Source organism: Microchirus variegatus (genome assembly GCF_963457635.1).
Source record: "Microchirus variegatus genome assembly, chromosome: 11".
NCBI classification, from domain to species: domain Eukaryota; kingdom Metazoa; phylum Chordata; class Actinopteri; order Pleuronectiformes; family Soleidae; genus Microchirus; species Microchirus variegatus.
Window position 1 is genome coordinate 18,310,618 of NC_139812.1, and position 27,073 is coordinate 18,337,690.

Here is a 27,073-nt window from a genome sequence, read left to right on the forward strand (position 1 = left end):
GTGCAGATTATTCTCTAACTGATTTGTTGTTACGTGCTGTGGAGAGAACAATCTTTTGCATAATGTGCAAAAGCTGCTTGTGTACCGGTTGTAGCTTGCATAAAGCCAGTGATGAATTGGAGAGAGGGAATCACTTGACTTTGCCAAAGCTGCAATATGACACAAGTAGACCAGCTACTTAACATTATGGCTGCGACATTAATGACTACGACGATTGTATATTTCCCCTGGGAGACACAGAGGGTCAAATGATAAAATTGTACCCCCTCTCATTAGGTTTATAATGTATATGTGGCTTGTGACCTCGTTTTTATTATTAATTAATCCTGAATGACATAATGAGCACTTGGCACCATCCTGGTGTTTTTGACTGATTTATTCCCTCATTATTGTGTCTATTGTTATATAAAAAATATCATGTTACTTGGGTTTGATTGTGTAAATGAAACAGATTCTAACTGGTTTTTATCAGTCTGAGGTTTATTGTAATGTTTGACTTTACAAGCACTATTGTGTGAACATTTATGGAGAGGCGCACAACAACTTAAAGGTGTCACCACAGCACAATGCAGAAATCTAGTTTGTGTTATTATTTGAATGCAGCTGTAGACACCGTTCTCTACGTGTGTGTTGCCTCTCTTGGGCTCGAGCTGTACCTTTTTGGGTAGAAATGCACCAATGCCTTCAAACCAAATCTACCAGCGCAGAAAGTTTCCTCATAAAACTGTGTGTGATGTATACGTTGTCACACATAGTCAGTTTAAAGTATGGTCTCAGTGGCCACATTAGCGGCTTCATTACTGTGACTGCTTCATCTGTCTCTCCATCGGAATATTTGTCATGCTTTGCTGGATTTATTTTGTTTATCACACACTGGTGCTAACCTTGGTCTCTCCCTCTTTCTCTGCCCCCCCCCCCCCACACACAGATACAGCCTTCCTGTTGGCAAACTTGGAGGGTCATGTATGATTGCAATAGCTGCAGACAATGGCACAGCTGAGCGTCTCGAGGAGTATGTGCCACATCCCATGTCAAAGGTAATCTGACGCACCTACTGTATAAGAATCAACCCTTTGTACAACCCAATGCCTACTCCATGATTATGTTTTTGGAATCACCTTAGTTGGAGTTCGTTTACATGCACGTTACAAAGTCCGATTTTAGTCGGACTAAGACAATAAATTGGTTTTCTTAGTGTCGTGTAAACACAAATCAGTTTAAATACTAAACTGTTCTGTATGGACTAACATACCTGGATAATGTGATTCATAGTCCGATTACTACTGCATGTATAGGCTTAGTCAGACTGGAGTCAGACTCATTCACCAAAGTTTGGACCCGTAAGTAGGAGACGACGAATAAGTTGCAGTTCTATTGCCGGAAACCCTACGGCGGCATCATCTTCCTTCAGACAACACAGCAACCACAAGAGCCATGCTCAATCTAATTTGTATCACGAGTAACATGTATAGCAGGTACGAAACATACAGAACCAGAGCACTATCCATCTCACTGTCCATCTCGCCGCTCGCTGTTTGTTTTTCTGTGACACAAAGGTCAACAAGAAACTGATTCAATAAGCACTAGTTTATAAAGACATACAGCACCACCTACGGAGGCCAATAAATCCATTTCCTTCTCCTCATGTATACTGGGCAAGTTGTCCGATTGTCTGTCTTAGTCGGACTACGGCCTTAGCTCCATTAAATGTGTATGTAAATGTAATCACTGTTACCCTGAAAGTCACCTAAAAATGATATACAATGTGAAAGGAAATGCATCGAATGTCATTTATTCACACACAGTGAATGTTCTCAAGCAACGTTTAAAACCAGTTATATCCTGTTCTTTTCATGAGTGTCACGCAGTGCAAAAATGCACAAGTGCTGTGTTGGTGAGGGGGTTGGCTGCAGTGCTTGAGAAACATGACATAAGCTTGAGAGAAGCTTGAAAATAATCAAGGAATTCAGGTTTCGACTCACAGCTCAGTTAGTTTAAAGGCTCGTATCCTTCTTCTACATCACTGCACAGCGGTTAATTGCCTGCGTTCATTTTTGTGTCTTTCTTTTGTCATGTTATTCATGAGAAACACTGCACGCAAATTTCAAAGCAAAATGCATGCTGGGTTTTGTTGTCCTACATGCTGCCAAAAGTCAAAGAAGGTTCAGCTTTTTTTTGCTGGATGACTGAGTCATTTGCATAATCCACCATCAATTGTCCCATCTGCAAAGTCAATAAGTCAAAAAATCTAGTGCATACATTTTGGAACTAATAAACATGAATTGTCAGCGTGTCATATTTAACCTTTATTATTATTAATTTTTAAATGCTGGCACATTCATACAAATAATCTAATATACCACAAAAAGAGCTCAGGATACTTTAAATAATTTAAGTTATATGAGCAACATGCTGCTACCAATAAACATTCGGCTAAATCATGGATGTCAGAATTTGTGTTTGGTATTTATAGTATTTATAGCATTTCTAGTATTTATTTATGCCTTTATGTAAGAATAGCACTGGTGACCTCAACATGACGAGTAGGCCAGCTATTTATTTATTTCGATGGCAGCGTAGTGCACAATGCAAGCGTGTATGTAGGACTAAGCGAGTTCTCACCTGTTAATCACAGTCTGGTCTTTTCACTCTGGCTCATTAATTTGATGAACAACAGCTATATTTGTTATTAAATTAATAATAGTGTTTTGGGGTTTTTTTTACTTCCAAAGATGCAGCGATTGGGTTTAACCTTCCCACAGGCTCAACATGCTACCCCCACCTTCACAGTGATTTATGATCTTCTAATTTGAGATGCCAAGTTGTGTCTTCTTCTTTTTTTCTTCTACATTTTATATTGTACACTGAAGTTTAACCAGCGTTTATATAAGTCTAATTTAGATATTTAGGTATTCATTTATTACCAATAATTTGAAAGCTGAATGAATGCGTTTTAATTCGTCTTCACTCACTTATTTTCTAGTGTTTTATCTTCCACATGAGGGTCACAGAGGGGCTGGAGTCAATCCCAGGTGATATGTACACCCCAGATAGGTCACCCGTCAATTGCAGGGAGGACATACAGAGAAGTTCACTCACACATTCACACGTGTGCACAAAACATGCAAACTCTACTGTGCACAACAACTGTGCTTAGGGCTTCTAAATTGGCATGGTTGTTTGTGAGAATCCTCAGAAATACAGTGCCGTCTGAGAGGTAATTTGCATTAACTCTTCTGTGATCAGTGAGATCACAGAATGTTATATTCTGAGTTCCTCATCAAACCATCTCGCCCTATAAGGATTTTTATTTCACACCGACAAACACATATTCGCACTGCAAGATCATAAAAAAACGTTATTCCGTCTGATTTAAACCATAGACAACATTTTTTTTTTACTATTATTTTTAAATCAGAAATGTGCATATGGCACTTACAAAGGCATGAATATCACAGTACATCAGTGGACTCTTTCACATGGACTCATTTCATGGGAAACACACTTGAAGGCATTACAAAGCCATTCCATCATGTAGCTCGAAAAGCCACATAGAGGTTTGTTTCCGTGAAAATACAGATTACCGCGTTGAAAGGGTGTTTAGAATGTTATTTGAACCTTCAGCATTGAAGATTCTTAAAAGTACCTATATAGAGCTTTTATGACATACAAATCCCTGTGAACATTGTCATGCATGTCTCTTTATAGGCTTTGAAAATATAGGATGTTATGTAATTTTAAAGCTTGCATTATGCCAACGTCTTAGATGATTATGTGGCCTAACACTTCACCAACCATTCCCCCGAACACCTCCACTGCATCTGTCTGACGCCTTTCCTTCCTCCGCCATGATGAATGTTGCATGAGATAAATTCATATATGATTTCTGCAACCACTGACGTGAAATGTCAAGATTAAGTGTCATTTCACACACAATGTCATTAACCCTGTGCAGTTTTAGGCTGCATCTGCCGCTCCAGACATCCAGCCTCGGCATTGTCGCTTACATTGATCCCAAAGTGATTCATATCCTTAAAGTCAGCAAACATCAAGCACCGATAATCCAAAAGACTTAAAAATGTGATCAGTATGTTTACATTTATGTTTAACGACGCCAGCGTGAATGTGAATACGTTTCGGAAATTGCTGTAAAAATGCTATATATCACTGTTGAGATAGGGAGGTGAAAATGTGGTGATACCATCATAATTCTGATATAGTTTTCAGCCTAGAAATAACAATGGTCTGGTAATATTATATTAGGATAATATCATGTTATTTCCAAGGTTTTGTCCAGGTAATAGCTTGGTAATGAAAACTGCTACAGGGTACAATCAGTGTAATTACCATATTATAAAGTTGAGATCCATAGTGCTAGTCTTGAAGCTGCTTTACGCCACAGTTTTGCCGACACAAACTCAAACTCAAACTCAATCCTTAATCTTAACTGGCCCTCAAATTCAAGTGTTGAGGGTTATTTTGTCACTTAGAAATGTGACACCCCTTAAATGCAGATACGTCTTCAGACTATAGGGGGCAGAATAACACGAAAGCTGCGTCCAGTCTGTCAACTCCAAAAAAGAAGAAGAACACAATTACGTCACGATTATTTATTACGATCCGTTTGTCAGTCAAGTTATTAGGTTGTCAGTTAGTTATAAGATGATGCTCATACAAATACCACAACCACGGACATATTCAGCTGACAGTTACCACACACCACGGCTTATTGAAAAGTAAACCATAGCAAACGATCGCTTGTCCGCACCGGCCGACTATTGACAAAAGATTGTAAAATAAAAAATAAATGTTACGCAACAATGACGTCAGTAATCCATAATATGGGCCTAAACTAAGATAATACAATGGTTTTCGTAATTTTTATATCTCTATTAACAAAGAAAATACTTAATTTGTAGCGTACTCGTTTCGCTGCTTTCGGCGCCATCTTTGTTATGTGAAAACATGCAATGCATTCTGGGTAGCCCTTGCTCCCAAGGGTGGTCTCGGAAAATCTCAATATTGAGGGCGATACAGCCCTTAAACTGGCCCCTCAACTTAATTTTTCTGAGAATTGGGACAGCACTTGCACTAGCGGGAGCGCGCATGTTTGAGATTGAGGGTTAAGCAAGGAATTGGAATTCACCCTAAGTCACTACCATGCAATTATCATATTGATACTGTACTATAATGTGAAGTCTTACCAAAAATATGAATAAATATTCTCTGCACAATTTGTTTTAATATTTGCTCGTGCGTGTCACGAGTACGAGAGTGTTACGCAAACCCAGTTAGAAAGTAGTAATCAGTGTGATTTGAACAACCTTGAGGTCGCCGCTGTGAACCAAATACATATAATTCAGTGGTAATATTAAACGGTCTGCAGGGTTTTTTTGTGTGTTTTTTTTCTTTTAAGTTTGTAACACACACAATTATACCTCACTCGATAAATTGACCGTTATGGTAGAATAAGCTGCAAGTTCATTAATTCTACCCAGTTACCTTACACATCAAATAAGGCTTGCAGCTGGTTTTATTTGGAGATAAGTTACATCTGTCTAATTGAATCAAGATGTTTATTATCACATGAACTCTGGAGGACGGGAAAAAAAATTATAAGAACTCCAGGTTCTTCTCATCTTGTGCTTCATCCACGTGACGCTAGAGAGCAAGAGTAGCCCCTAGTGTTTATCTTTCTTCTTCATATAATTAAAAAAAAAAAAGAGTGGAGTTTTATAATGAGTTACTAAAATGTTGATCACTGGCCTCCTACTTTTTTTTACAGGAAACCTTTGGACCCATATTTCTCGGCGATGTTTCGTCCCACTGGGACGCGCATGACAGGGGTGCAAAGGGAGTGAGGAGATTCATTGGCTGCATCAGGGAACTTCAGGTCAACTCGAAGGAGATTTACTTAGTGGGCGAGGGCGCGAGAGGAGGAAACATCAAGAACTGTGACCCGCCCGTCTGCCAACACCTTCCCTGTCGTAATGGAGGAACTTGTGTCAGGTACGAGGTCACCTTTTACTCTAATTAAACATTACTTAACTCCCTTTGAACTTGAAACCCGCTAAAAAAAAAAGAACGCCTCAAATATCTTTCCTCTATCTGTAATAGCAACGTAAGGGACACGACTTAGGAGTGACCTTAGAAAAGGAGGTTGAACAGCAGCTGAGTAGATTAGGGTTATGGATGTTATATCACACGTGATATTTGCTCGACCAGCTGAGTAATGCAAATGAAATAGTTTTCCTTAGTATCTCATACTGCACATCTGTGTAGGTCATTTCAGGTCAACTGTGTACGGGCGAACTGTGCACCAGGAAATAATGGTATCAGCAGAAAATCTGTGTAAATCCTATTATTAATCATAAAGAGTGGGGACAAAAAAAAACGCAATCATACAATTCTTTGTCTTCTTATCTTGCATTTCACATGATTCAAGAATTCGTGGCGAAGTCTGGAATTTGCCAGTCAGTCGAACCTGCCAAATATTTGTTAGCGACATGCAGGCTGTTACAAAAGCTGCCGCTTTGCGAGTCGATGAATTGTTGTGCAGCGACGATGAAAGTGAAGGACCCCCCGAGGGGTTTGTGACACCAGTGAAATCAGTAACACGAGATAAATGTTTTTTCGACGATAAGGAAACTGTCGGCGTGTTTCGGGCGTGACGTGCGGCAACACTGCTGCGAGGAGTCCGTTTTTTGAGAATCCACCGTTTTCTTTTACATGTTACACTGCGGGGTCATTATTTTCAGTGCCAGCTCCTGCTTGTGAATTTCGACTCGTAAAATAACGCGTGCAAAGAGTCTGACAGCAGTTATTAAAATACTCACATAACTGACTTCTTTTAATTGTGGTTACAAAACTCCCCGCAGTGACTTAATGATTTTGTCCTCAGCATGCGTTACGTCAACCAGAATAAATTAGAAAGATGTTAATGTCAGTGTGGCCAAAACCTTTTTCTTTTTTTTCTTTTTAATTGCAGATTAAAATCATTTTTTAAACATGTTGTAACTTTGTCATATGTAAAAGTTCAATTTCTAATTATGTTCCTGTTGTATTAACACAGATAAATATGGTAATATGATATAAATATAGTGTTAAGCAGTGATTCAGTGGGTTGTGGACATGTTAACTTGGACATGTTGTATTCAGTAGCTCCGTAGCTCTGCTCTCCACAGACAGACATTGAGCCGCAGGAACTCTCTCTTCTCCAGCAGGTTTTTTTTTTTTTTTAACTGCGTGGCGCCGCCTCCACTTTTGGCAAAAACCCAGCTCGAGTCTTCACAGGAAACATTGTTTTCTGATGCACACTGCACTCGGACTGTTTGACATTTGCAACTGGAACTACGACGAATCAGATTAATGATTGGTTTTTTCGTGGTGGTTACAATGCGGGGGGAAAAAAGATAAGAACAAGCAGCTGGAGTTTGTTTTTTTTAATGTAGACACAGACATGAACTGAGACAAGAGCAGCTTCTGCTGTGACACCTCTTTACACACAGGTCTGCAGCTCTCTGACGCACACAGAGGCAACATTACATATATATCAACAACATCGTTTGAACTGCTACAGCTCTCTTTCATTTCGACCTCCACAATATCAGGAAACTGAAACAGGAAGTACAGTCGCAATGAAAGTTACAGATATGTAAATGATATTGTTCTCAGGCAGAACAGGTCTGTTGTTATTTTGGTGTTTTTGCTTGTATTTTTTGCTATTTGCACAGCTGTGCTTCGTTAAGCAGGAAAAAAAATAGGACCCGTTCGGTGTTTCGTTTTGTGCACGGCATTTTAGTAAAAGTGCCTGCGACATCACACATATGGCGATAAGTTAAAACTGAACACGCAGCACATTTTGAGTTAAATACCAATAAATGGTGTATATCGCCTTTCGACCTTAAAAAAATGCAGGGATATTATTTTAAGCCATTACTTCCATCCCGAGTGTGAACATTTTGTGCACTGTTTATATTAATATAAAATGGAGCGGCTCAAATAATTGGGTCACGACATGCGTCCGAACGATTTGAGAACCACTGGTGTAAACAATTTGGAAAAAAAAAAAAGAGCAAGGCAAGAGTTTATATTTGGAATAAAAAATGTCATTTCCCGTTCCTTCCCAGTTCTTTCCATTTCCATTCAGCAGAAATCCCTGGGCCAAAGTTAGTCTCTTGTGCTGGGCCAAATTTATCTTTATCTATGGTGCAGCTCATCAGACTGTCATCACACTCCACTCCACAGCAACACTGGCTCTCCTATTCAAGTATGCATTAACGACGCATAAAACCTCCTCACCTTGGATAATTCGGAAAATAGAAGCCCTAAATGTCTTCTTCATTGTGTGATGACACTGTCAATTAACAGCTGCATTTATAAAAAAAAAAAAAGGAAATGAAAAAGGGCACAGTGAATATTGGAATATGAATAGGTCTGAGAATACCAATTAAGAGGCAGTGGCATCGTGGTCACATTGGCTTGTCATGTGTGAAAGAGTGGGCCTTGCAATTATCTCTGTGATGAATACGCGTTAATGCAGTATTCTCTTGAACCGCACCGGCACGCAGGGTCGCTGGGAGTTCACAGAGCTCGGCTCAATCTGTCCGCCGGCTTGTGGCACCGCGAAACAATATAATATGACGAATAAGGCCTTTGATGGCGAGTTCAGGTGCGGTGATTTCGTGCATTGTCCCTCATTTCATGTGGGTTTCCTGTTCAATAAGCCATGTAGAAATATCAATTTTAAACTGGGGGAGGGTTGTGGTTGGTGAATGATGCATACTGTGCACATTAGGTGTTTAGGTGACATCAGTGTGAGAAGCCAGGCAATCGGCACCAAAAGGACCACGGCTGGTTTATTCTTCAGCGCCAGCGCTGGGATGTCCAATACCAGTGTCATTTATAAACCTCAGCTGCAGGTTGCACATAGCATGTCATTAGAGCCACTGTAGAAGCAGCAGATGGAAATTTTAAAGCGGAAATTGTTTTTCACGAGGCGCACGGGGGATCCGTGCATTGTCTGCAGTTTGCTTTGTAACGACAGTGAAAAGGACACACACAAAAAATGAAAATATTTCATCAGAAGGAAAACACCTGCATCCGCGCAAATGCAGCATGTCGTAATGCCGTGATTGCACATTTACAAAAATATAATATAATGCGAGTACCACGCCAGATCTTTTGACCAGTTGTGAGGGGGGAGCGGGATGAAGACATTTGCCCCTGGATCCTCTGTTCAGTGACACTGAATGTCCTGCTGCTGTGTTGATGCCAATGGCGCCCCTTCGCCTCTGTGTCTGGCATTGAAGCTTTTGTGGGAGCAGATGGCAGCTTCCTGTCCATGGTTTGGATTATGATTTGAGTCCATGTTAATTGTACCAAGGGGGGGGGGGGGAGATCAGCTTCGTATTATCAGCGTTTAAGAATTAAGAGAAGGGAAGAGAGAGAATGGTAAAAGGAGAGGTTTCATATGTCTGATAACACTGGGTTACAAAAATGTAAGTTGTCTGTCTTTTCAACTGAATTAGGACCATGTTGCACCGCTGAATCCAAAAAGGACATCCATTTTTTTTCTCAATCAGGTTTTTATGCTAATTTGATTTTGAAAAATCCGATCTTCTGACTAAATTGATTACATTTTTGTGACATTATCAGTTTATTCTCGTTAATATTTCTCATCCAAAAAAGGTTTTAGAAGGGAAAAAAAAGTGTTCTCACAGATTCCTGTTAGGAACAATGGAGTGTTCACCGCAGATGTAGCAGAATAGGTAAGGCTTATTTTTGCAAGATCTAGTCAAAGCTATTTCATTCACTAATTCACAAAAAAACAATTAGTCATAAGATAGCACATGCAAAAAAATGCTATTTCAGAATGTGTTGATTGCAAGAAATCAAAAAGAATGTTGCATCATATGACGTGAAAATACCCTACATGTAAACAAAAATGTTAAAAAATATGTACAAATATGTAGCTTTGTTCAGAAAGTTGACCTGATTGAGCAAAACCAATGTGATTTTTGGATTCAGCATTATCAAAATGATCCTAAATCAGCTAAAAAAAACTTAAACAATAAATGTGGTGTTGACCAGTGTAATTATGTACATTTGCTATGAGAAATATTAGGTTTTCTTCTTTCTTTTTTTCATTAATATAGATATTGTGGTTTATGTAATATTCATGTTAATGACCGTGCCGCAGCAATAGTACTACACATAACCTGCAGTATTACACTTTGCTGTTTGTAAAGAGTAAACACACAAAATGTAACGTGTTAATTAGTGAGTTTGCTGGTAGGTGGATATTTTTACATCCGTCATGAAAGTTTGCTGGACATAAAAGTGCTGTAATGTCAGGTGATGAATGTCATCTCTGCATTTTAAGAGAAAATGTTGTTTTTTTATAAATATAAAAATAGTGATTATAGCTACTTTAAACAGAATAAAAGTGCAAGGTTTTGTCTTTGCTGTCGTATATAAAAAGAAAACAGATGGACATGATATGGAGTAGTTATTACTGTAAATAGATGACTGACTTATGCTCAAACACATTAACATATAACCACAAGCACACTCGGTGCAGAACTTCCACAGATAGAATAACATCCTGCTAATTGGCCGCAGTGATGACAGTGTTTGTTGGTTTCCGTGAACAGACCGGCCTCAATGACACGCAAAACTTCACTTAACAGTAAATTTCCCCCACCACCACCACCACCACCACCACCGCTCCACCCCGCCGCCTGCAACTTGTGAAACCAATTTCATCTTAATCAGGCCTCCAAATATACTCGTTTTTAAAGTACCTATAAAATAACTCAAGGTCCAAGATGCAATTATTTTAATTTACCATGAAAAACAAGCATAGCCATCGTCCTTTTGTGGGAAACCAGTCCCTGAAGAATATTTTCCGCATAAAAGTTGTTCATTACCGGGGGTTTACTGGGTTGGTGTCTTTGGATTTTGAAGGACAAGTACATTTAAAACAGCTGTACGAGGGTTTTTTATTAAGGTTTGGTTTGACAATCTTAAACATTATTGATGGTAAATACTAATAGATAGATAGATAGATAGATAGATAGATAGATAGATAGATAGATAGATAGATAGATAGATAGATAGATAGATAGATAGATAGATAGATAGATAGATAGATAGATAGATAGATAGATAGATAGATAGATAGATAGATAGATAGATAGATAGATAGATAGATGTTTCCATATAATCTGGAATCCATGGTCGGATTCTGTGAGGGTATATTTGACCGTTTTTAGTGGGGTTTTTTTGTATTTTCTTAAGTGATTCAATTTAAAAAGAACAAATCCAATCAAAGCTGAAGGCAACATTGAAGGGTCCTTGCACCTCTGTGCTCATCAGAGTGATGCACATGCTGTGTCTTTGCATAAGAGTAAAAACACATTGCAAAAATCTTAATGGTCCTTGCATTTTTGCATTAAGTAGCGGTCAGTTGTTCTGCGGATGGTTAATGATTCATGCAAATGTAGGAGGTGGAAATTCTACTTTCTGAAATAGTCTTGGAGAAGAAATTATAACATTTCTGCTCCTGGGAAACTTTGAAGTAACAATATCAGAAATTGTCGGTCTCGATAGTGTTAGACATCATTTTTGCAGATGTGTTGTTGGGTATGGCTCCAATATGCTTTTATTTAGGTCTTGGCCTAAAAAACATGTCTCCAGAACTTCATGAATCTAGGGCAAAGTTAAAGGGTGCCAAGTTCTGTCCTCACACCATTGAGCGCTTGGGCTCTAATAACGTGTTAGTCACTTAAAACTTTCTGACTTTCCTATTCTGCCGGTGGCATCCAGCCCCTAACCCAATGGCTACCAATTAAGATGCAACTCTTTCAAAAGAATAAGAAAAAGGAAAAAAAAAAAGAAACTTCACACATGCAAAGTTTCTGGGCAACAGTGAGTTAAAGCTTCAAATACCCAGACAGTACTTAATGAGATGAGTTGGAATTTAAAAAATGTTCTGGCAACAAGAAAAATACAGAAAAATCCCCAGCTGTATCCTTAACCACTGAGTAGGCAGAGGAGACCTGTATTTCATTTTAGAATTTTATTTGTATTCATAAGATTTTTTGGGGAGAAAGTCACAGTTACACAGCTCTGTATTCAGAGGTTGTTCTCGTTAAAATCTTCATCACATTTGACTGCGTGAAACCTCTAGTGCAGCACATTTGATTTGTTATCTGAAGTTGTGAATCGGAGACGTATAACATTGTTTGGTTTAGACTTTATTTGAGTTGTACACAGAGCATCATTACTTTGTCTTGTCATTTTTCTTATTCTATACTGTTGTCATGTCATTTTTGGACTCTTGGACTCTACAAAGAAAAAGTATGTATATATATATATGTATATACTTATATGTATATATATATATATGTATATACGTATATACGTATATGTATATATATATATATGTATTTATATTCCAGCACAGGCCAGTCTCTGCGTTCTCACATTATAATCCTTCACATAACGGCCGTTTCCTTCTTTCTGACCTTGTTTATTTGTCTCTCAGCCCATTATAGTGTCAGTAGTCATTTTAGCTATGTATTTGTGTTCCCCCGTGTGTGTTTTTTATCCAAAAAACAAGTTGAATGTCGCATCTTTGGCTGCTCGTCTGACACAAAATTACAAGTTTGTCACTAATGGGTCCACCTGCTGTGATGCAGCAGAGTCACTGTCACCGCATAACGCTTAGTTTATGTGATATACTGCTCCGAAAGCGTCACACAGACTTAGTCGTTGCGATTAACGGCAGAATCTCATCTATCAGCGAGGCAGACTCCTGTCTAATGAATCACGACGATCCATTGGCCTGAACCTGTGTAATTAAAGCAGTGAAGAAAGGTCAACTTACTGTTACACAACAAATGCTTTCCCCTCTTTTGTTGTCAGAAGTTTAAAACAGTGAGACAGAAAGTGAGCGACTGCTTCCACAGAGTGTAGTGTGTTCTAGGTCGGACTGTAGAAATATTGTCTGATCCTCTGAGGAAAAGTTTCCTCACGCCGCCTTTGTATAAGGGGTTTATTTCAAGTGTCATCCAAAGTGTAGCTTTCTGTGGCGGCAGGTTTCAAAGGAGTCTGTGAAGGAGACTTGGAACAGACAGTCACTCGTCTTCAGCCGCAGAGAAATATTTGCAAGGGTCCCTGGACGAGGTCAGGAAAATATCGAACGGTTGTCGGCTTCAACAGGTGCTTGAGTTTGTCCGTGTGTGAATCTCAACTTTAGCTCGTAACAGAATTCCGATGACAAATAATTGAGTCAAGCGAAGAGAAGTCTTTCAAATGAATGTTTACCTCCCACTGACCAAGAGTCACAGTGGAAAACAAATGGTGTTTCAGTACCAAGACAGGAACACTCAAATCAACAAATCATTGCCCTCTTATTTATTTTTTTTATTTTAACAAAAGATGAAGTGGACTAAACTCTGTCAGAGCACGAGGCGACGGAGCTCCATCCATCGGTGCTATTTGCATACCAACAAGCTCTTGTAAAAGAAGTGTTGTGTAAATAACTTACAAGGGATGAAATTTGAGCGATGCATGTGGCCACACGGCTCATTGTTTCCCGACGACAGGGATATCATAAGCTAACCGATCAATCATTTATGATATTATCTGGTACGCGTTGATTAAAAATGTACTCCTCCTCTTAATAATTGATCCAGTGTGTGCACTGTGGCACTAGCAGGCTTTCAAATGGCGTGGAAAAAAATATGGCAAGTATCAACTTTATTTATCTGCACTTAACGTATTCAGATTAGTCTGCAAACATTATTTCAATGCAGTAATCAGAATGATTGCCTCGGGAAAAATTCAAATCACCTTTTCGTCACCCCCACATATCGAATTTTTTTGATTAGGCCAATTAAAACTCAAGTGTTTTCATCCGCACTTCATCTATTTACACTTTACCTTGTTTTTTTTTATTGAAAAATCCAGTGATCAGTGGCCACTTTATTAGGTACACAGGACACTGTGTTGTAGCTCATCTGTTTTAAGGTTTTGATGCGTTTTTTGGGTTCAGAGCTGGTCTTTCGTATACCGTGGTTGTGTAAAATGTGTGTTATTTGAGTATTTGTTATTTGAGAAGTACCTCACACAAGATATTTCCTGTTTTTCGGACCATTCTCTGTGAACCCTAGAGATTATGGAGGACGAAACCTGACGTAATAATAAATAAATACAGGAATAAATGCATGAATAAATAAATCCCTAAATAAATAAATAAATGTAGGCAAACATAATAAATGTAAAGCATTTATTTATTCATTTATTTATTTATTTATTATTACATCAGGTTTTGTCCTCCATAAGAGATGGTTGTGCATGAAAATCCCAGTAGATCCGCAGGTTTAAAAAAAAAAAAAAGAAGAAGGAAAAAAAAATACTAAAACCAGCCCCATCCGACACCAAAAAAATTTGTGATTATGTTTTTCCCTCGTTCTGATTTTGGTTTGAATTCCAGCAGGTCTCTCAACTGTGTCAACAAGCATGTCAAAAGACTTTGAGTCGCTGCCAAATGATATTCGCTGCTGATGAGATATTTGTGATGATAAATTATAGTCAAACACAGCTGTAGTAATGATTATCATTATCATTATTACACATAACTGACATATTGTAGATTGAGGAGATGATCTAAAATGGCCTTTACCTTACCTTGGAGTGTTAAAAATTCTTATAAAAGTTCTTATAAATGCCATAAATAGAGCTAATGAAGATGATCACTATTGTTATTGGGTTTTTTTTTTCTTACACAACAATACCTGGTCTGTATCTCTCCTCTATTGTCTCCATTACCCTTTCAACCCAACTCCCCTTCACAAGTATCACCATTAACCTCTTGTTTCTATGAGAATGTGGACTTGCAACATGAAAACATAGACAAAAAATGTCACGTCAAAAATGATTCCTGTTGGTGCTGATCATTATAAACTGCACACATCTGAGGCGAATTGTGTTTTTTTTCATACCCTGTGTGTAGAAAGTGAATATTTTCATTGTTCCATTGCATTGTGTGATCCCTCTGTATAATGAGCCGTGTGTTGTGTCAAAAAAAAAAGCACATTATCCCCGGTTTAAATGAAGAAAAATGCCCGTAAATGCACAAATGTTTACCTAAAACACAACCAGAAGATATAAACATGTCACGTTCATCAACGCTATCCAAAGCATTTACTTTAACTTTAATCCTTAACATTATCTTAAGATCTTTATCGCAGGTTATTTTTTTACTTTCTATTAATTAAGACGCTGGAGTTATGGATCTGGAGTCGTTGTATCACAGCCCAGACACGCTCGCACTTACACAGACGGACATATTCACACTTACATCTAAGTGTAATTCCGAGTGTTCGCCTTAGAGGAACTCACCTGCCTTTTTTTTTTTTTTTTTTTTCCCGGTGGGAGGAAACTGGAGCATTTGCAGGCAAAGCAACTCGAGGCATGTGTCGCAAACAGAAAGTGACAATGCAAAGGGACAAATTAGCAGCACTCAAAGGCCCCGAAACGTGGAAAAACCAGCAGGAGGTGCGTCCCGTTTAATATTTAATTCTTCAAATGGCAATGCCTGTTCTGTTCCGTGCGTGGCAGTTATCGTCTGTGTGCGACTGTCGTCGCGAAAACAATGGTCACAGTGTGGCAAGCGTCGGCGCGCGTGTGTGGAACTTGTGCCACGAAACATCTTGAGCTTGATATTAGCAGACCGCTAATAGTCGTAAGCAAGACATTTTAGAGCGTCCGCATTCGAGCGTCCTGCTGTACCTCGATAAAATCATATCTAACAATGTTCAAACTCTGGTGACAGAATGTAAATATTTCATTTCGAGGAGCCAGTTTTTCAAGGAGCAAAATAACAGCCTGCAGTGCTGCTGCTCAAAACACATTATTAATTTATAGATTTGAAATCCCACCACTGCTTCCCTCCTCGCTGATATTTTACCTTTCAAATCCACACACATCTTAGAGCTTTTTTTTATAAAGTATGAATTGAATATTACTTTGAATTTAATATCGCCGTGTGTTGTTTTTTTTTTTTCTTGCCGAGCGAGATGTAAAGTTGGAAAGGCGACGTTCGATGTACAATTTATGAATCTAATCGTGTGCTTTCTGATGTTATTCATCCTGATGCTTCTGTTTTCCTCCACCGCTGTCTGTACATGGATTTGAATCTTAGGGCCAATTCCAATTCCTATCTTAACCCTCAATCTTAACCCTCAAGCTCAACCCTTAATCTTAACTGGCCCTCAAAACCAAGTGTTGAGGGTTATTTTGTCACTTAGAAATGGGACACCCCTTAAATGCAGATACGTCTTCAGACTGTGGGGGTAGAATAACTCGAAAGATGCGTCCCCTCTCAACTCCAAAAAAGAAGAAGAAGAAGAACACATTTACGTCACGATTATTTATTACGATCCGTTTTTCAGTCAAGTTATTAGTTTGTCAGTTAGTTATAAGATGAAACTCATACAAATACCACAACCACGGACATATTCAGCTGACAGTTACCACACACCACGGCTTATTGAAAAGTAAACCATAGCAAACGATCGCTTGTCCGCACCGGCCGACTATTGACAAAAAATTGTAAAATTAAAATAAATGTTACGCAACAATGACGTCAGTAATCCATAATATGGGCCTAAACTAAGATAATACAATGGTTTTCATCATTTTTATATCTCTATTAACAAAGAAAATACTTAATTTGTATCGCACTCGCTTCGCTGCTTTCGACGGCATCTTTCTTATGTGAAAACACGCAATGCATTCTGGGTAGCCCTTGCTCCCAAGGGTCGTCTTGGAAAATCTCAATATTGAGGGCGATACAGTCCTTAAACTGGCCCCTCAACTTAATTTTTATGAGAATCGGGACAGCACTTGCACTAGCGGGATCGCGCATTTTTGAGATTGAGGGTTAAGATTGAGGGTTAAGCAAGGAATTGGAATTCACCCTTAGACTGCACATCACCTTCAGTTTGCCGGACACATTTACTCCTAACATGTTTCCATGTTTCCATGTTTCGTGCATTAGGTGCCAGGTTATTTCATCCTCACTTGTGCTCCACATGTGTTCAGCAGGCCACATAGTGTGAGCTTGTAAAGCATCTGCACATGTTGCTATAAAGTCACGGTTCATTTTCACCTCTGGGGCTAATGATGTCTCTCCCTCTATGTGTACACATGTCTACAGTGATGCCGAGGACTGGTTCTGCGAGTGCCCCCCGCTCCACACAGGCCGGCTGTGCCAGTTCAACGCCTGCGAGCACAACCCCTGCGGTCACGGAGCCACATGTATCCCAAAGTCACCGCTGGAGGTTGTGTGTCTCTGCCCTTACGGAAGACAAGGTCTACTGTGTGATGAACGTAGGTGTTTTGCGAGAGAAAGCGCTTCCACACTGATAATTATAGCCTATATTTGTCAGCGTAAGAGGCTGAAGTGAAAGAAAAGCCGTGGACACTCGGCGAAAGGATAATCTGTTGGGAGCTAAACTCAAATCTGCTGATGGAGCACACGCATCCTCCTCCAGCAGTAGTTTTCATAAACAAAGCAACGCTCACGGCTGCTGTAGCACTTTACATTTGCATGTTATTTTTAAAGCATTGACTCCTTGTTGCAATGTAACTACTGTGGTAATGAGGAAATGATCTCACAGTAGGGCTGACACAGTTACTCGATTAAGCGATTATCAACTATTCTCTCTTCGATTCATCTGTTTTTATGTGTTTTATAAAGAATTAGAGCAAGTTTTCAGCTTCTTAAAGTTGAACATGTTCCTGGTTTCTTTGCTCCATATAACAACGAAATAATTCAAACTGAATCATTTTGGTTTGTGGACAAAACAAGACATTATTGATAATATATATTGATATTAATATCATTTCCAGGTTTTTGGGAAACACTGATCAACATTTTTGTACATTTTCTGACGATTTATGGACCAAACGATAACTCAGTTAATCAAGAAAATAATCACCAGATAAATCGATTACAAATGAATTGTTAGTTGCAGCTCTATCTTACCGTTATAACACTGTAATAACATCACATTGAAATTGGCTATTCTTCATTTCCCCCTTGTAATAACAAAGTTGGTGATTACATATATGTATGTGTATATATGTACGTATGTATATATATATATATATATGTGTATATTTATACGTATATATATGTGTGTATATATATATACGTGTATATATGTACGTATGTATATATATATATGTGTATATATGTATATGTGTATATATGTATATGTGTATATATGTATATGTGTATATATGTATATATGTATATGTGTATATATATGTATATGTGTATATATATGTATATATGTATATGTGTATATATATATATATGTGTATATATATATACGTATATGTATATAATATATACATATATGTATATATGTATATGTGTATATATATATATATGTGTATATATATATACGTATATGTATATAATATATACATATACGTATATATATATAGATATACAAACATGTCTATATATATAGATAGATAGATAGATTAGATACATATATAAAATATATAAAATACTATTTTAGTTTGTAAGATCTTACTTCCAAACATAAGTATTTACACCAGTGTGCTGTAAAGTAACTTTTCTGTCGTTTTTTCCCCCCTCCAAAATGTATCTGCTGCTCCTTCCATCACATTACCAGAAAGTTGAATCCTCTATCACGCCTTTACTCCTCTTTATCGCCTTCTGCCAGTGCGTGCATGTGTGTGTTCACTCTTATTTAATCTTTCACTGTGAGCTACAGTATACGCGGCCTTATTTGTATCCCACAACTCCACAGCTATAAAAAGATTTAATCAAGGGTCATAAAATTGCTGACAGGCTAATCTAAGGCTAATCTAAGCAAAGTCATAATAATTACAAGCAGTAGTTGTTGAGCTGATTAACAGAATAAATGAACCACTGCATTCCTCTTGTTGCATTTGACTCTTAATGCATGCTCGCAGCATCCCTGGGGATCCAGACTAAAATATCTTGCTTAAACTTTGATAGATTACAGAAGATGATGAGGATGCTGATTTCCTTCTATGATAATTTCTGTCATTGTAGTTTTAATATAAATGTTTTTTATCGTTCAGGTTTAGTTCAAATTTGCAAATATTGTCTTGCTAACAGTTGCACCGGTGTGCAGGTAAGCACTCAGATGCTTATCATCCGCGTTAATGTAAATGAAAAGCGTCTGTCGTTGGAAGTCCTCGTGTGGATGTGTTGTGACAAATGATAGCAAGTGGTAATTTTCTATTTAACAATGCTTCAAAAGATTTAGTTTTCAAAGCAGCATCGCCGTTGAAAAATGAGGGTCTACAAAGGCGGCGGTTCTCGAAAACAAAGGGTTTTGTTTGACTTCACTGACTGTGGGAGCAGCAGGGTGCTTGGCATATAAGTCACTCAGCCGTGCCACAGCTCCTGTCAGAGTCCCAGCACCCACATACCACACGGTGCAATCTTAACCTTCCAGTGTCGCACTAAGTGCACGGATGATGTCTGCATGTTTAATCCTGATATCATCAGATATGATCAGAGTCGCTCATGAAGAGTATCTGCCTTTTTTGAACTTTTTTTTTCTCATTCGCTATCCTTGACAAAATAGTCTACTGTTGTTTGAAGTAGTGATGGGATTCTTTTTCTAAATTGAAAGTTTTTTTACCTCTTGGTTTCCAGCTCCTGTATTTTTTTGTCTAACAGATAAGGACGGTCTGTGAGCAAGCGGGAGAATGTGAAAGAGTCGAGGGTCATGAAATACTAATAATGTTAAAGATAACTTCACTCAGAATGATGTGCCTTGTGTTTTAGTGTCATATTTTGAATTAAAAGTGGACAACATGCTGTATTTATAATATACAGCCACACAGAGCACAGTACCATCAAGTATACCATCACCATAGCTCGATAATATCAGTATAGAATAGAATTGTATTTAAACAGGGACAATACAGTTAACATAGATCCAATTCAAATAATGTGCTGTGCATAGGGTTTATAGCTATAACACACACATAATGTGTGTGTACATGTATATATATATGTATATATGTATGTATATGTATGTATATGTATATATGTATATGTATATATGTATATATGTATGTATGTATATGTATATATGTATGTATATGTATATATGTGTATATATGTATGTATATGTATATATGTATGTATATGTATATATGTATGTATATGTATATATGTATATATATGTATGTATATGTATATATGTATATATATGTATGTAGATGTATATGTATATATGTATGTATATTTATGTATGTATATTTATATATGTATGTATGTATATGTATATATGTGTATATATGTATATATATGTATGTATATGTATATATGTATATATGTATATATGTATGTATATGTATATATGTATGTATATGTATATATGTATGTATATGTATATATGTATGTATATATATGTATGTATATGTATATATATGTATGTATATGTATATATGTATGTATATGTATATATGTATGTATGTATATATGTATGTATATGTATATATATATGTATGTATATATATATATGTATGTATATGTGTATATGTATATATGTATGTATATGTATGTATGTATATATGTATGTATATGTATATATATGTATGTATGTATATATGTATGTGTATGTATATATATGTATATATGTATATATACACGTGAGTGTTTATGTATGTATATGTATATTTGTGTGTATATATATATATATACACGTATATATGTAAATATAAAACTAGATATCGTAAAATTACATAACACAATAACTACAAGCTAAACTACATTACGCACAATAACAATTGTCAAATGATACATTTAAAACATAATCACATAAATATAAAACATAATCCGTACAATAAAATATGATAAAACTACACTTCATCGTACACTAAAACACAACTTGCATGTCAAATATATCTAAAACAATTAATGGGTACAGCTCTGTTTTTCTTTTAGCCTGCACTTAGACTCGGTTGCAAACAGTTTTAGTTAATTATAACTAAATTTAGTTATAATTTGATTTCGGTTGGCAATGTGTTCCACAGTTGACAGCCCTTAATGGAGAAGGTGGATTGTCTCGACTTGGATAAGAGGCTCTGTCGCGAGAGTGTAATCATCACAACTTTTAGGGTTTGGTTATGTAGGGATGGTGAGGGGTGTCTGGTTACAGATGCCGATGCTTGTGCCCAAACCGACACACAAGAGAGATGTGAATCTAATGGGCCAATATTGGCTTTAAAATGTATTATTGGGTATCAGCAAACGTGCCAAGAATACGGAGCCCCCGAAGTGACATGAGAAAAAAAAAAAAAATGACAGATTTTTTTGGGGGGGGAAATCTCGATTTTTTAAGTCGAGATCTCGACTTTCCAATGAATTATGAGTTGTTGTTTTTTTTTCCAATTTTTTTTTGGGAGTGGGGGAAATCGAAATCTCAAGTTTCCAAAAAATGATGGTAAAAAAAAAAAAATTCCAAATATTTTTTCATTTTTATGGGACAGTCGAAATCTTGAGTTTCCAAACAATGATGATTTTTTTTTTTTTTTGTTCAAAACATTTTTTTTTCATATTTTCTTGAAACTCATCTTTGAAACTCGAAATTTCAAAAAAAAAAAAATTGTTTTTTTTTGTTTTTTTTTCTCATGTCACTTCGGGGGCTCCGTACAAGATCCCCCGATATGACTAATGACTACATAGAGTAGGATGAATAGGCTGCTACCTCCTTGAATTCTATACTTGCACCGTCTACAACTATTATTACATATACACTATCGGGCATCCCAAGGAAATATAACCCACCCTTACACGTTATGCATTCTTTGGTACGTTCCATTTCCAGAGTCAAATTTTGAACCATTCCATTCCATTTGAAATGTGCATGCTTTAACGCTGCAGCAATATTCCGCATCAGCACATTAGTCAAGTATTGATTTATTGGGATTCTTGTTAACCTTGCATCGTTCCTGCACTGAAAAGCATATAACATAACAATATATACTGTATGCAGCGTTTCAAGAGATGTGTTGTCTTCTCAGCTGCTCTGTGGCTGCTGAGATGAGCATGATATACATGCAGGTTTTTAGTTTTTTTTTTTTCTTTTTTGGCAGAATGCATTTCACACTATGGTGCCACATGTCATTCTTTCCTCCTGAACACCATGTTACAAAAATGCTTTGCAGAGAAGAAGTACTGTGCGGTATTATTTCAGAATATATCCATGCAATTTTGAACTGTTTATTAATTGTGTATTTTATCAGATTTTGTCCCTTCTTTATTTCTAATCAAAACATACTGGTACTAATCTAGTACTTCACAGCAGAGCTGTTTTCACTTATTTTATTTCATAGTAGTGTTATGGACACTATTTGTTTTATTTCCTGGTCATCTCTTATGATAATCGTCATATTAGATTAGATAATCTGCACAATATTTGTCTACTATTAAGTCATCCGTGGTTGTTTGATTTTGCAATGATGCCTTATGTCTTCACGGTCTGCACAGGTGGGGAAAAAAGCATAGCCGAGCTGTTATGGCCGGACAAAAAAGAAGATAATCACGAATATGTGATCAATTCAATCCCGGCACAGCTAAACAAATAAACCTCCGCCCCGATCCAGAAGTGATAACAGAAGCATTTTCAGGTTTATCAATAATTTAGCAGCCAAACGGAGCTGAGGACAGTTGAAGAGTGCGGATGGGGGGGGGGTGTGTGTGAACCCCTCATAGACATCGCCTGGGGCTGCAGAGGAATATGCAAGGCGTTTCAGGTGCAGAGGAGATGTTTAGTGTTTGAATCCTCACTCACTTGCACGCACACATATATAGAGAGAGAGAGAGCGCATGTTAATTTGAACACATATAGAATGACATAGTGGTGAATGATTGAGTCCCCCCCCCCCCCAAGTGTAAAATCAAGTACATGGGTGTGCTGAGATGGAATGCACGAGTGAACATTATTGAATCAACCAGGCATTCTGAATAAGTAAACTAAAGATGGTAACTGAATCACCGGGAATGTTGTGCTCTGCTTATGAACACTGTCTATGAAGTGATGCTTCCTTGCCCATAACCCTTCCTAAACAGCTACTAATGAAAATAGAAAAGGTCTGAGGAGGCGATAGTATTTGAAAACAGGTCATCATCTAATAGCTTCTTCTTTTTTTTTTTTTTTACTCTAACCCTCTATTATGTGCTGTGTAGCAATAGTGCCATCTTTTGGTGTCTACCTGTGAAGCAAGTCCTGATTCAGACCTGCTAATTCATTCTAACACAAACATGATCCTTTTAAATGTGTTGGGGAAAATGTGTTCCTTTTTTTTTTTGCAGCCATCGATATCACTCGCGCCAGATTCAGTGGAAGCGACGAGTTCGGATACACCTCCTTTGTGGCTTATTCCTCCATGCCGAGCCTCGCTTTCTTCTATGAGTTCAAGCTGAGGTTCACGCTCGCCAACAATTCATCCGCTGTGAAAGACAACCTGATCCTGTTCGCCGGGCACAAAGGACGAGGTGAGGCCAATCCCTGACACCTGCACGGCAATTTGAAACCATTCTGTCAAATGAAAAGAGGGGAAAACTCCTTGGTTGGATTTAGGATGTCAAACTTCATTAAAGATTTAGAAAGAGATGCAATTGAGAGGTTTCACCCGCTGTGTATGGTAATGTGCCATCTAATAGATTTCCACTCTCCTCTGAGAGCCTCTAATCAAGACGATTCCCCCGAGGATTTTCTTTCTTGGCAGATTTTGAGACCATAATAATGAGTCTTCCTGTGGTCCAGCAATTAATTCATTTCCAACGAAAGTCTTATTGTTCTTGACTCTCAAAAGAAGCATGTTGCTATTTTGAGGAGGAAGTAAACACACAGGACCAGCATCTCCAGAGTGTTGGAGTTAATTGCTATAAACAGACTTTGAGGTGTAGGTGCACTATGGTGCTGTCAGTAGCCATCTCTTTAAATTAGGATTTCCCTTCTGTGGGGTCAGATTTGGTCGCAGGTAACCACTGTGTTATTGTTACCAGCATATTTCATCCAAAGGAGGAGGGGGGGGGGGATTTTCAAGATTTTCTGCATTTGTTTTCCCTTGAGAGAAAAATTGTTCAAGGTGGAGGCAAAAACAAGAAATATGAATAATGAAACAGTTGTCAGGAGAGGGAACAGCACTGCTGGTAATGCTTCATATTCAAAGGAACAATATGGAACAGATGAAATGTGAGCACCTTGCATGATAATTGGTTTAATGAAGAGGCCTCTTTGATCACCAAGGACTGAAAAACGATCAAGTGACAATACAGTTTGAGGTAGAGAAGCAACATAGATCATACGTGTGTAAATGTCAAATTAAAGCAAATCACTATACATAGATTGTTATATACGTGTTGCTTCTGATGTGTGTTTTTTTACTGAAAGCATGTTTTTTTTCCCAGTTTGAGTTGAAGGGAATACTTTACTTTTTAGCAGAGGTGGAAAGTAACGAAATACATTTACTCAAGTTACTGTATTGAATACTTTTTTTGTGTGTATTTTGTATTTTTTTAAGTACAATTTAAAATCAGGATTTTGTATTTTACTTGAGTACGTATTGATTCAAGTATTGTACTTAGTTACTTTATAAATCCTATCCGTTACTGAGTATAAAATAAAAATTCAGCACAATGAAGACGAATGATGATGTGATTAGCACCAAAATAGTTTTGGATTTCTGACCCCTTGTCATATTTCTACCCTCACACCCCACGCAAAGTAACTAACTTTTAAAATTACATTTCAAATGAACTATTTTTTACTTCTACTTGAGTACATTTTCAGATGACTACTTTTACTTCTACTTGAGTAATTATTTCATCAAAGTATTGGTACTTTTACTTGAGCACAATACTTTTTTCCACCTCTGCTTTTTAGTCTGCCGTGCTTATGGCTAACTTTTCATGTGGTGTGTGTTTCGCAGGAAATGACGGTGATGACTTCTTTGCATTGGGACTGAAAAATGGCCGAGTTATTCATAGATTTAACCTCGGATCGGGTGTGGCGACCATCGTCGGTAATCCCGTGAACCACCGCGTCAGCGTTCACGCTGTCGCATTCGGAAGGTCCAAGAAAACAGGATGGCTGAAGGTAATGTGGCGATGAGGAACGTTACTAATGATGCACACGCCTAAATGATTTGCAGACATGAAGATAGTGGGGAAGAAACGGTAAATGATTCCACCTTTTAACACTGTTGTCCTCACTGCGGATCAGATTCACCTTTGAACAAATAGAACCAGAACCAAAGACTGAGGCAGATTCATTTGTGCAGCATCAACACAAAGTTCATTCGGTGCTTTACAAAGATAAAAAAAACAAGCACACACACACACAAAAGAAAAATCAATTTCAAGAAAGCACAGCAGTAGTGTCATTCAAAAAAAACATCTGCAGCAAACATCGGTAAAAGTGCATTTTATTGATTTATAAGAAATACAAATGATGGAATAAAGGGAAGGGAAATAAATATGAAATGTAGTGGATAATGTATCCAACAATACAATAGACTTTCTGGTGTAAGCTGGTGAGTGGTGTTACAGTGAGGTGAATGTTCTTGAAACACTTACGGTTATTTTGTACCAAGGGATCACTTTCTGTTCTGAAAATCGGGGGGAGAACAGGATGTTCCCAAGATGAATGTTTGCTTCAAAAATCCACATCATGAGTGAGTTAGCTGTGAGTCTGTCCACGGTTAAAAGCATGGAAATAGAACTATATAGTACAGGTAGTGTGCTTCTACCTCTGCTAATCAGCAGATTATTTCTTATTTGTATACATTTGTACATTTTTGCTCTCAGAATCTTGGGAAATGCTGCTTAAGTTACAAACTATATATACTATTATTTTTATAGTTAAGCATGTGTGATGAGGTTTAAGTTTATCGGGGTTAATACTCAAGTATGCCGCATATACCTATAGGTCATAAACTACTGAAACTCAAAAGTTTGGGGTCACCTAAACAATTTTTTTGTGTTTTCCATTAAAAGTCACACTTTTATTCATCTAAAGAGTTGCAAAGTGAATAGAAAACATAGTCAAGACATTGACGAGATTAGAAATAATGAGTTTTATTCAAAATAATCATTTTGCCCTTATGTCAAAGAACCAGCAAATCTGTTTTCAGCTGTGCTAACATAATTGCACAAGGGTTTTCTAATCATCCAATAGCCTTTTAACACGATTAGCAATGTACACAATGTACCATTAGAACAGTGAAGAGATGGTTGCTGGAAATGAGCCTCCATACACCTATGTACATATTCTATTAAAAACTAGATGATTGCAGCTAGAATAGTCCTTTACCACATTAACAATATATGGAGTGTATTTATGAGTCATAATGAGTTGAGTTATGAGTTATAATAATTGAAAAAAAGCGTTTTTCCTTAAAAAATAAGGACATTACTAAGTGACCCCAAACTTTTGAGCGGTATTACACATTCCCGTCACTGTCAATTGCACGTATTTATCTAAATAAATTGTATTCCCACCCAGGGACATGTACAGATTTAAGACTCCAGCATTTTATTATGTCTTTCTCAGGTTAACGGTCAGCGTAACAGGACGGGATCGTCTCCTGGACCCCTGGTGGGCCTCAATGTTTTCAACCAGCTCTTTGTGGGCGGATATAATGAGTACACTCCTGAACTGTTGCCACTTGGCTCCAGGTTCCATCAGGGCTTTCAGGGTAAGACTGCTACAGCTTCATTACATCCCAACACTGCTGTCTTGCGTTTAGAGCACTGGGGGTTTTGGAGTTTCTCTCAGGATCTTTGTCTCTTTGCGAGCAGAGGCGAAGGTGTGTAATGAAAAGAGAGTTACACTCTCAAACACTTTCAGAGCACAGTTCTGAAGTCGATTGTGCTCTGCACCCTCTAATGTCTTCACGCCCCATACGGTTGTGTGTCGGGGGTGCAGAACTATTTCCACCGCTGATAAGTCACTTGAACCAGGGTGCCGTA

The 27,073-nt window shown here is 37.7% G+C and overlaps 1 protein-coding gene across 1 annotated transcript in view; it reads left to right on the plus strand.

The window, feature by feature from the left end:
• Positions 1 to 27,073, plus strand: part of eys (eyes shut homolog) — a gene marked incomplete at both ends in the record, with an annotated part of 153,601 nt that overhangs the window by 122,308 nt on the left and 4,220 nt on the right. The window contains 6 exons of the mRNA XM_083897393.1: positions 929 to 1,037; positions 5,786 to 6,009; positions 17,231 to 17,403; positions 23,411 to 23,593; positions 25,033 to 25,199; positions 26,655 to 26,799. Coding sequence (XP_083753519.1) covers positions 929 to 1,037; positions 5,786 to 6,009; positions 17,231 to 17,403; positions 23,411 to 23,593; positions 25,033 to 25,199; positions 26,655 to 26,799 — 1,001 coding nt within the window. The remainder of the gene's footprint in view (positions 1 to 928; positions 1,038 to 5,785; positions 6,010 to 17,230; positions 17,404 to 23,410; positions 23,594 to 25,032; positions 25,200 to 26,654; positions 26,800 to 27,073) is intronic.